This window comes from Asparagus officinalis, chromosome 6, assembly GCF_001876935.1.
Source record: "Asparagus officinalis chromosome 6, Aspof.V1, whole genome shotgun sequence".
Classification (NCBI taxonomy): Eukaryota; Viridiplantae; Streptophyta; class Magnoliopsida; order Asparagales; family Asparagaceae; genus Asparagus; species Asparagus officinalis.
Genome location: NC_033799.1, coordinates 15718978 through 15730844, shown reverse-complemented (window position 1 = coordinate 15730844; position 11867 = coordinate 15718978). Strand labels below are relative to the sequence as shown.

The 11867-nt window shown below is 35.0% G+C and overlaps 1 protein-coding gene across 2 annotated transcripts in view; it reads right to left on the bottom strand.

The window, feature by feature from the left end:
* LOC109844548 overlaps positions 1–11860 on the bottom strand; it is a 21130-nt gene extending 9270 nt beyond the window's left edge. Inside the window, exons 1-8 of one of the 2 annotated variants that reach the window (XM_020413626.1) lie at positions 11738–11860; positions 11439–11586; positions 6475–6629; positions 3910–4095; positions 3191–3266; positions 2766–2843; positions 2020–2105; positions 991–1064 (exon numbers count right to left, since the gene is read on the bottom strand). In XM_020413626.1, coding sequence (XP_020269215.1) covers positions 991–1064; positions 2020–2105; positions 2766–2843; positions 3191–3266; positions 3910–4095; positions 6475–6629; positions 11439–11535 — 752 coding nt within the window. In that variant the 5' untranslated portion in view covers positions 11536–11586; positions 11738–11860. Of the gene's footprint in view, positions 1–990; positions 1065–2019; positions 2106–2765; positions 2844–3190; positions 3267–3909; positions 4096–6474; positions 6630–11438; positions 11587–11672 lie in introns of both variants that reach the window. The other variant, XM_020413627.1, reaches the window with a different exon arrangement.

The window sequence follows — 11867 nt, the reverse complement described above, 5'->3', positions numbered from 1 at the left end:
AGCTTCTTTTATAACTTGATGACCAAATTAACAGGACAGAGACTAAAAAGAGAATTGTTTGTACATGAGATATCAGATAGGTTAGAAAAAATTCCTCTAACTCGTCGAACATTTCAAATTACAAATCATTCCATGCATCTTGATCAACATTACTTATGCTAACTACTAAAAATTGAATGACCATGAGAGTTTTTCCCCCCTCACCTCTGCATCTAAGGGCCTTAAAATGGATTGTAAAATTTAACAAATTCTGTGACCTAGGAAGTTACAAAAACCAAATAAAAGATGTTGAGCATCGTCAACATTATTTTGATCACTTCAGGGGTTAGGAGTTTCAATTTAAATGCCCCGTAACATAGGTGAGGAATGTTACATTTCAGCTGGCATTTCATCATTGAATTATCTACCGACCATTTAAATTCCATAAGTGCGGACAGACATCTGAATACCAAATTTTGATAATCATTTGTACATTTAACATTTCTGATTATGGTTTCCATACTAAAAACATAGGGCTTACCAACCTAACAACATTACAATGGCATAATAGTCACTGTAGAACTGTCACGATGGTCACTGTAGAACTCGATCGCACAGAAAGATTGTCATACTTTGTTTGAAGTGAATAGGTTTATAATTCTCCAGCAGTCACGATAGTCACTGTAGAACTCAACAGATCATAAGAACCTAGAATAGGAAATGACAGAGGTTTTATAACTCCTCGAGCTGTCACATCAGCAATCTAGGATTCAATACACCATGAGAACCTATAGTAAGAAATGAAAGCTGGAGTAGATGTAACGCACAAAAAATGAGTACTATGACTCGCGTTCTCCAATAATCATACAAAGGAGCAATTATCTGTGAAAAAGAAGCAATATCAATTTCATTTCTAATTGAGCTAAACAAGATCTAGTTTTTTCCCTATTGTTTAACATTTTTTAACGTAAAACTCATAACTGGTCTTTATACTCGAATAGGAACTCTTACCCTACACAATGATCTCCTACTACAAGCGAGTTTGTACTAACATGTAGAAGAGCAAGATGACCATCAGTATGACCCTGAATTAAATATAAAGCACCATGAGAAGTATTTTAAAATGAGAGAACAGGAATATACTACAAAAATTCCACGAAAGTAGTGCACAAGCACAACGAAAAACACGAAGACAAGGAATAGGAAAAACTGCAGTTTCTTGTAGAAGATTAAGTCCATTGGTGGGGAAAATTTCCACCATTTTTTTCCTGAGAAATTAATTGAGGTGTTAATTCATAACAAATACTATCATCAGGAGAGGCTAATAAGACTTATGCAAGTAATATCAGATAAAAATAAGGATCTCAGATTATTCAACATAATGATCTATATAAATTAGAGGAAAAGAAGATGGTTGTTAGCTAATAGTTTAAGGAGAAGATTATATAAAATCACAATAATTATAAACTTTCTGCATATTCCTGGTACAGTTGATGATGTTTAGATTCGTTTTTGTTGAAAACTCTGTCATTGCCACAATTTTGAAAATGATATCAAATTTAAGCATATTGTCATAATCAGATGAAATTATATATAGACGCTCATCATATTTCTCCTTCTTTCTAGAAGAATTTGGAGAAAACTACCAAAGATAATGACAACTCCACCTCTTCACAGTTTGCTTCGCAAGAAATTTAAATTAAGTTACAGGGGGTTAACATAAAGTGGATAGTTTTGTTGCAAAACTTTTTCGAATCTTTCATGGAACTTTGTGCTCCATGTTTCATACCTTTTCAATTAGAAATAAAAAATGCTGCAGGCTGACGAACATAAATAACTTACACTGTGGATGAATTCTTTCTCCATATATAAGTTATTTTTTTATCTCTAGTTCAAGACAACAAAATACACAACATCCCTTAGCTTACATACTAATATGTAATGCTATAGTGTCTAGTTGTCACAAGGCTGCATAAATCTCATAAATAAAAGCTTAAAATTTTCCAATAAAATGGTACGGTGCCATTCAATTAAGCATACCGGAGCAAATATTGCTTCCAAAGTTTGTCCACCTATGCATATCTTCTCACCGCCAGAAATCGATGTATAACCAAGAGACCAAGTACCTGCAGATATTAGAAAAAGTGATGTTAGATGGCTAACAACAAAGGGACTTTTGCTTTGCTCAGAAAATTGTTTGCCTAGAACACCAAGACCGAACTTATGTAATCCCAATTCTCCAATAAACAATGATACAGGCTTCAGGGATTGAGGGACTTGAGGTTCCCCTTTTTTTGTTGGGTAGATGTTGATTGTGGTGGCAGAGAGAGGTTGGAAGAGTATCACAAAGAAAGGAATTTCTCTTCATATTTCTCTCTGGACCATGGCATGTCATCATACATACACAGCAAAAGATTATATAAAAGAAAGGGGATGTGTAAAAAAGAAGTACAAGTCACGGCGTCAGCGGGAGCCATGTCTGTCTCCATCAAAGATTAGTGACAGTTAGCCAGTTCCTAAAACATGATTTTTTTATAAAAACAAACCCACATGGAGCCTTCAAGTTGTAGTAGAGGCTCCATTTATCACTCAAGCAACTAGATGAAAACCATCATTTGAAAGAATCTAAGGCATAAAACTTCAGCATCGCTTGAAAGCATGAATTTGGCTTGCTAAAAACATGTGCTAGTAAAATTTTTGATGGGAGGAAAAATATCGAGCATGTAAGAGTAAAAAAGAAATACATAATTAGCAGAAAGAAATAAGGAAGCATAAAGTGAAATTACCTTTGCCGATTCGACTCATGGTATTTTTATGTGCCAAGAGAATTGAATCTGGATTGTATTTTTGGACAATTGAAAGACCTGACAAACCAATTAACCTATTATTATTCAAAGTATATAACAATAAGAAAGTTACATAATCTTATTAAAAACATGAAAGTATTGAGGTACAATTCTTCTGTTTTACTACATTATCTAGATGTTGTTGCTGGAACCAATATTGTATAAAGTTCTTATATTTTTATATTCATCAATATTGCCTTTCATGGCTGAGCCACATAAACGAGTTCTTCAAGAGATGCATTCCGACAAATATCACAGGCCTACAGAGGCTTCACTCATTCACAAAATTATAAAAAAGAACTAATGATTCGTCATAGTTAAAGAATAGCATCGTAGTATTGCATCAATTACAAGTTTATACACACCGTCAATATGGTCATAATGGTGATGAGTAACGAAGACGACTAGTTTTTTCGGCAATGCACCAACAAGATCTGCAAGCTGACCACATAATATATAGCTTAGCAACTAATCCAAAAAAATAGTTAAAGCATAAGCAACCTCTAGTTTGCATAATTTAACTAACATAAGGCTATATTTCGCAATCCAATTTTTGGTATTAAGGAAACAATAAACATCTTATAAGAACATGACTGCAATTCACCTAATAGATTCTCCTGCTCTTTATAACAAATTAATCATTAAGACCATATATTACATCCCGATAATCTGTGATTACCTGATGATTATGATCAAATAGTTCTCAAGCCATTTTATAAAATCGAGAAATGGCATCAATAAAAGGCAAGACTTAACATATTAGGGCTTTAATAGATTAGATTTTAATAGATTAGATCTTTAGTGAAAAAAAGTGCTGACAACTTTTTTTAAAGAATATAAAGAAAGTCATAAAATATGTAAAGAAGAAAACCAAAAGAGAGCGGTCTCAATTACTCATGTGTCTTAAAACATGCAATAAATAGAAGTGTACTCTGAAGAAAGACCATAAATCAATAAGATGTTACCAATTTGCAAATCTTCAAAATGAACACATAATTTAAGTAGTCATACCTCTGAATGGGCTTGTGTACAAATTATCAATTTGCAAATCTTCAAAATGAACACAGAACTTAAGTAGCCATACCTCTGATTGGGATTGTGTACAACAACCAGGATCCATAAGCAATGCATCTCCATAAGTGATATAAGCTGAACTTTCAGATTTATTATTACCAACATTGTGTGGTACCATAACAACAAGATTTGTTGTATGAAAAGGTTCTCCCGTTATACTCTTCATAGGGAAAAGCATGACACCTGGAGGGTATTCCTGATCCAAAATAAGTGCATTATATAGTCAGCCTAGTGCAACATTTCATGTGAAGGGAAAGGTGATAGACCATTAGTGCAACATTTCATGTGAAGGGAAAGGTGATAGACCATTAGTGCAACATTTCATGTGAAGGGAAGGGTGATAGACCATGTCATGGAATCAGTCAACAACCTGATATCTATATAATAGATGCATCAAGAATAGGCAGAACACTTATTTGACCATTTAATGAATCGATGAAGAAAGATTAGCATGACATTCATATTTGTGTATAGTCTTCAGACTGTTGATGGTGAAAAATGTCGAACCACCGAGTCACCGACTAGACTACTCTAGAATCCACGAAAGGTCTACTCAGGGTAAGATGGTCATTGAAAGCATGGCCAAGGATTCACCAAAGCTACATGCACCCACGATTGGCTGAGGATACAAGTTTATGAGGTCCGAAGCCAAGGCTAGGCCAGAATCAATTCAAAAGTCCGCATAAAGATGCCTAAGTCACATGTACGCGGGGTTCAAAGCCTTTACGCAGACTTGGTGCCTTACGTGGGTGTCACCCAACCCCCCACGGATGAGCAGTTGAACTGGCAGTCAGACCTGCCACAAGTCAGAACAGCACCTGAGCACCGTGCACTAGAAGACCAAACACCACCTTTTGGTGAAGTGGACTTAACAAAGCAACAGGAAGTTCAGTTGACACGTGGCTCCTTGGTCGGTGTAAAGTACACTCCATCGGGAAAAAAGTACTGTACGTCCATGCCTCACACGGTCTGTCAGAGCGCAGAACTCTGCAGGTTGTTGGATTAGCCCGGCGTAAGTATTAGGTGCGCCTAAACCTAAGAGCGCATAAGAGTGGGTGATTCTCTCTATAATAGAGGCCCTCCGCCGCACAAGAAAAGGGCTAGCTCTCTCCATGGGTTACCCTCTTTAGGTCTAGTCCTGGGCTCTGATTTTGGCTTTGGCCTTTGGTTCCCATCTCCTTCACCTTGAGTTCATCTTCTGCGATAGAGACGAAGACATAGACTTTAGTTCATCACTGACCTAAGTCTTTGATCCTGAGGAGTCCCTTGAGCTGCCTTGGGATCCTATTTTCCCTTCCTTGATCTCCTAGCCAAGATCAAGACCCTTCACAAGGGCTTGGGTTCCAAACTAACCAATAGCCACTATCCCTCCTTCACTGGAGTTTATCCTCTCAAAGAGTTTCTAATCACCCACGAGAGCAACTACTCCCCTCACCGGAGCTATCTTCTTCCTATAAGAGGGTCATCCATAGGCCCGTAGGAAAAAGAACAGCTTGTGTCATCCTCTATTCAACCAAAAACCCCCCAATCTTCTCCGAATCAACATCTCATTCATATTATCAACGGAGCTTGGAATCAAGCTTTATCAACACATACTTAAGATCCCTCTAAAACAAAAAAGGTGGAGCGACCCTCCGCTGATTGTTGGAAGTCTTCTCGAGAAAGCTCACCTAGTCTCTCATAAAAAATAATGGAAAACACAGAATGCTCTATTTGAGGGGAAGTTTAAAAACAGAATAATGATTATGTTAGGAGAGCATAAGCTAAGTACAATGTAGCTTAATCAGTAGCAAACCACTTTGACCAAGCCATGCATCCATAATTCTTTAAATGAAATTAATAAGCTTATGTCTATCTTCAGCTATTATTTGCATTGTCTATTCTCACTGTTAGTACAACCACAGCAGCGTTGTTCTCATTTCTAACAATTTTAGTATCAACAACCGTTAATGTTCAAAGCACTCTATAACCTAATCCATTCAGCATTCTTGAAAACTGGTTTACGGTTTAGATCCACAAAAGAGGGCTCCTACAGCCTGTAGCACGTTGAAACTAATTTGTTAATAAAATTATGAAAAACATGCAAGTTATACTAATTTACAACTAAGTATCACAAAAAGATATGCAGATATTATCAACAGAAATTTGCATCCCGTTCGTAATTTCACATTCAGTTCATTTTCATAAATCACAAGTTAACAATCACAAGGATAATAATGTCACCAAACATCAATTACGACAACAAAAGAAACCATTAAAAAATCCAAAAGCAAAGACTTAACGACTTCAAGTCAAAAACAAATCAAACAAAGAAAATATCCTCAAGCCCATAATATAAGTCACATATTGAATAAACATGAGCTATATTGAAATAACATTTTTTTATTTGAAATAGCATACACTATATTGAAATAGGGTACGGTATATGCTACTTCAGAATGGTACATAGTGTTTATTTGTGCTATGAGATAATGTGAAAAGACTTACATAGCTCAATATTTCATCAGTGGTATGGACATATATGTTAAAAGCACACAATGTGGAGTAAAACATACTCAACAGAAGAAAAGAGAACCTGATAGAGAGTGGTCAGAGAGTCTTTCCACTTTTCGCTGTCAGTTGAATCATGCAGTAATCCAATAAACACAAAAGGTCCAATGCGATCAGAATATTTGCTTACTTCCAGGAGCAAACCCAATGCAGTATCCTTGGATATCCATTTACAAGAATCTGAACATATACAGTAAGAGAAGACTACATGCATTACATAAATATTACATACATACATACAAAACAAGTTAGAGAGACTAAGATGGGTCAAGAAATGAGGGTTCTTATAAGAACACAGAGAGTATATCAAAGAAATGACTGACATCAAGTTGGCATCTGCACTAAAGAGTAAAGACCATTGGAAGCACCAATTATAATAATGAGGACTTGGGATACGCCAAAATGACCATGGATAGAGTTAAAAAGGATAAACAAGTTGTTAACCTAATAGAAGAGACTGCAAAAATAAAGCTAAATCAAGGATTCATGAATCCAACACCAAAAAATTGGGAAAAAGGCTTTCGATGTTGATGATATTCATGTGTGTTTAGATACTTGAGTGATGTCATTTTAGTACGTATAATGTAGGGAAGGAAATTTTGACGGACAATTTTTCAAAACAGACCATTTTGGGTTTTTATTTGCAAAAACCGACCGCTTTTGATAATATTTACAAAAACCGACATGTTTTCAGCCCAGCGCTGAAAACAGGTCGGTTTTTGTTAAAAGTTTTCCGAAACTTCACGGGAGTTCAACTCCCGTGAAGTTTATTGAGAAATTAAACTTCACGGGAGTTGAACTCCCGTGAAGTTTAATTTCTTCATAAATCTTCACGGGAGTTCAACTCCCGTGAAGATTTATGAACATATCAAACTCCACGGGAGTTCAGCTCCCGTGGAGTTACAGGCCGCATTTCCCAGAAAGCGCTCTCTGGGAAATGCCGCCAATTTTTGTATACTCTCACTATTTGATTGTGATTACATGTAAAAATCTAGATTTTAGAATTTAATTGTGAATTATTTACGAATTTTGTGAAGAAATGTGAAAATTAGAGGGGAAATTATCAATAAATGTGAAAATTAGAGGGGAAATTATCAATAATTTTGTGAAATTTGTGAAGAAATAGTGTGGAAATTATCAATAATTTCGTGGAATTAGTGTGGAAATTATCGATAATTTTGTGAAATTAGAGGGGAAATTATCAATAAATGCGAAAATTAGAGGGGAAATTATCAATAAATGTGAAAATTAGAGGGGAAATTATCAATAATTTTGTGAAATTTGTGAAGAATTAGTGTGGAAATTATCAATAATTTCGTGGAATTAGTGTGGAAATTACCAATAATTTTGTAAAATTAGAGGGGAAATTATCAATAAATGCGAAAATTAGTGTTACTACATATGTATGACATAAATTAGATTTTAGAATTTAATTGTGAATTATTTACGAATTTTATGAAGAAAAATTAAATAATTTTGTGTATTTAGAGGTGAAATTATCAATTAATGTGGAAATTAGAGTTAGTGAGTTACTACCTAAATGTAAAAATTAATAACAATCAATATTTATTTGGCTTTTCGTGTAATATTGATCTTGAATTTTTCACTCTTCAAAGGTAACGATGAACGATCAAATCATAATTCTCTGTTCTTATGATGGGAAGATTAATTACCTCGAAAATAATATGCTCGTTTATGAAGGAGGCGCGACGAGACCATTATTCATAACAAAATCGTGTACTTTCGATGAGTTGGTTAATGAATTACACAAACTTACATTAACTAACTCACGTGAGTATCATCTCAGTGTGGTTTGCAATTATCCTGTTGTGGGGAACAGAACAAGTGGCATTCAAATATCAAGTGACTACGATATGGGTCTCATTCATGTCTTACACGAAGAGAAGCGTTCGGTCGAATTGTTGAAAAACGGTCGTTTTTTACAATTAAATAGTGAATAAGGTTGGTTTTGAAAATTTGTCCAAAATTTGACACAAACTCATTTGCCCACACATACCCGCCCACTAAATGATCCATCCAAACCCACCCATTTAGTTAAATGGGTCATAAATGGGTGAACACACCCATTTAGTTAAATGGGTCATAAATGAGTGACTATTGTTTATATTAAGGATAAATGGGTCATAAAACCCGCCCATTTGCCCATTTAGATGGGCATTCTTTCAAAAACACCCTCAAAGTTTTAACAATTGTAAAAAAAACCAGCACACATAAAATATGGGAAATACCAGCAGCCCCTTGAAAATTTAAGATTTGCAAAAAACACCCTCAAAGTTTAAAACTTGTAAAAAAATACCTTCAAAATTTCAAATTACAAAAAAACTCTCAGAATTTTACAAACTTACAACTGACACATGAAATATGAAAATTCCCAGCAGTACCCAATGCATTTAAAATTTGCAAATAACACCCTTAAAGTCTATAAATGCAAAAAACACCCTTAAGGATTTAAAAGTAGTAAAACCATGCAGAAATTTCACAACCTACAAATCTCACATGAAATCTAGAAATTGCAAGCAGCCCCCTATAAATTTGGAATTTGTAGAAAACACCCTCAAAGTTTAAAAAATTACAAAGAACGCCATGAAGAGTTCAAAATTACAAAAAAACTCTCAAAGATTTCTAAACTTACAAATGATACATGAAATCTGGAAATTTCTAGCCCTCAAAGTTTTTTAAAATATGAAAAACACTAAAGGGTTTAAAATTACAAAAACCACCCTGAAATTTCAAAATGTACAAATGACACATGAAATTTGGAAATTGCCAGCAATCCTCTGTAAATTTGAAAATTGGAAAAAACACTCACAAAGTTTAAAAAATGGCAAAAAAACTCCCTTAAGTTTGACATTTTGTAGCACAACCCGAAGATGATGCTTTTAATTTCCAATTTTGTAGTGTGTTTTTCTGCATGTTTTGGAATTTTATGGTGTTTTATGCAATTTTTGAAATTATAAGGGTGTTCTTTGCAATATTTGAAATTTTGAGGGTGTTTTTTGCAAATTTCAAAGTCACAAGTGGCTGCTATAAATTTCTAAATTTTAAGCGTCATTTGTGACTTTAGAAATTTCTTAAGAACTTTCGAGGGTGATCTTTTGCAATTTTTTAAACTTTGAGGGTATTGTTTCAAATTCCAAATTTACAGAGAATGATAGCAATTTCCAAATGGTGGTTTACCAATTTTAAACCCTTGAGGGTGTTTTTCATTTTTTTTCAAATTTTTTGAGTGTTTTTTGCAAAATTTAAATTTATAGGGTGTTGGTGGAAATTTCCACATCTCATTTGTCATTTGCGAGGTTAGAAATTTCTGAGAGTTTTTGTAAGTTTGAACTCTTGACGGTTTTTTTGTAATTATTTAAACTTTTGAGGGTGCTTTTTGATTTTTTTTTAACATTGAGGGTGTTTTTTCCCTAATTTTCAAATTTACTGGGGGCTATTAGTAGTTTCTAAATTTCATATCATCCTATGTCATTTGTAAGTTTGCAAAAAATTCTCTGAGAGTTTGTAGAAAGCCTCTCAAAAGTTACAGAAAGCCCCTAAAAAGTTCATAGAAAGCCCCTTGAAAGTTTGCAGAAAACACCCTAAAATTTTGTAGAAAGCCGCTAAACGTTTGCTAAAACCCCCAAAGTTTACAAAATATCCTTGAAAGTTTGCATAAAACACCCCAAAAGTTTGCAAAAAGACCCTCATTAGTTTGCAAAAATCACGATGTTTGCAGAAACCAACAAAAGTTTGGAAAGTCCCCAAAAGTTTGCAAAAAGCCTCTTATTAGTTTGCAAAAAAAAACATATTCGCATAAAGCCCCCAAAATTTTGCAAATAGCCCATCAAAGTTTTGCAAGTATGCCTTACATTTGTAAATAGACCCCTGAAATTTTAATATATATATAAAAGCATCATAGCTAAATGGGTTATTGGGTCACTCATGAACCATCCATTTAATAAATGGGTGGGTGAGAAGTAACCCATTAAGCAAATGTTACATGGGTCATAGATGGGCATAAATGTGCCCTCCCATTTATGACCCACCCAAAACCATCCATTTGACAAACTAGTATAATGTTCATTTTAATATATTCAATAGAAATTAGCAGGACATGTTGTTTCAACTTATCATCTAGGGAAAATTTGCAAAATAGACCGTTTTTATAAAGTAATTAGCGAAATAGACCGTTTTTAAAAGTAATTAGCAAAATAGACCGTTTTTTGGCAAAAGAGGTCGATTTTGAAAAAGGGTTCAGAAAACATACGGGACTACTAGTCCCGTATGTTTAATCTCACTCAGAAAATATACGGGACTACTAGTCCCGTATATTTTCTGTTTGTTAACAAAACATACGGGACTAGTAGTCCCGTATGTTTTCTGAACCCTTTTTCAAAATCGACCTCTTTTGCCAAAAAACGGCCTATTTTGCTAATTACTTTAAAAAATGGTCTATTTCGCTAATTACTTTATAAAAACGGTCTACTTTGCAAATTTTCCCTATCATCTATTATAATATAACACAAACATACCAATTACCAATCATGAGACATACAGGGAGTTATGTTTCTTTTTTAAAAGTTAAAATATCTGAAGAGACTAAAAGCAAGAAGATAGGACTACAGCCTACCAGTTTTCTAATCAAAGACGTTACCAGTATGGAATTTGACTAAAAGCACATTGTTGGAAACATAATGCATAGCTTGAAGGAAGAGAATCGACGGGATTAAGGGCTAAGTCCTGTTCTAAGAAACACGGGCACACACAATAGTTATTATTACGGCAGAGAAACAGGCCTCGAACATGATAATTCCTTCGAATGCAGGACGTCTGGACGTGGAATTATGAAGTGCGCAAGTGCGCGTGCATATATTACACAATAGACTTCGTTGACATATATGCATGGGTATTTATGTGCACCAAAGAGTCAAGATATTTATTATGCTTTTCCAACACGAAGAAAGGAAGCATGCCAGAGAAACAAACCTCCTAAATTTTCTATTTTCCGGTCCAAAACCCCAACTACGTACAGCGTGTGAATTGGCGGTCCGGGACCAAAATCAGCTTCTTCGACATACTTCATAAGAGCCCAAATTCCAATTTCTTCACCTTCCAAGCCTACTTGCAATACAACCTAAAAAAACAAAACCATAATCCATTCACAACCACACAAAAACCTAACAAAAAAAAAACCCTAGGGATTTAACACCAAAATTCCACCTGCTCAAGAGCGGATCCAACATCGAAACCTCCGAGATCAACCCTATCAGAGATAGAATCCGCACCTTCGATCACAAGATTACATCTTTCGTCTCCTCTCAGAGGTTTCAGCAGATTTGAAGGCAGATCCCAGAGATCGGAGTCTACGAACTGCTGATACTCCTCCTCCGGAAGCGGCGGCGGCGGGGGTTTTTT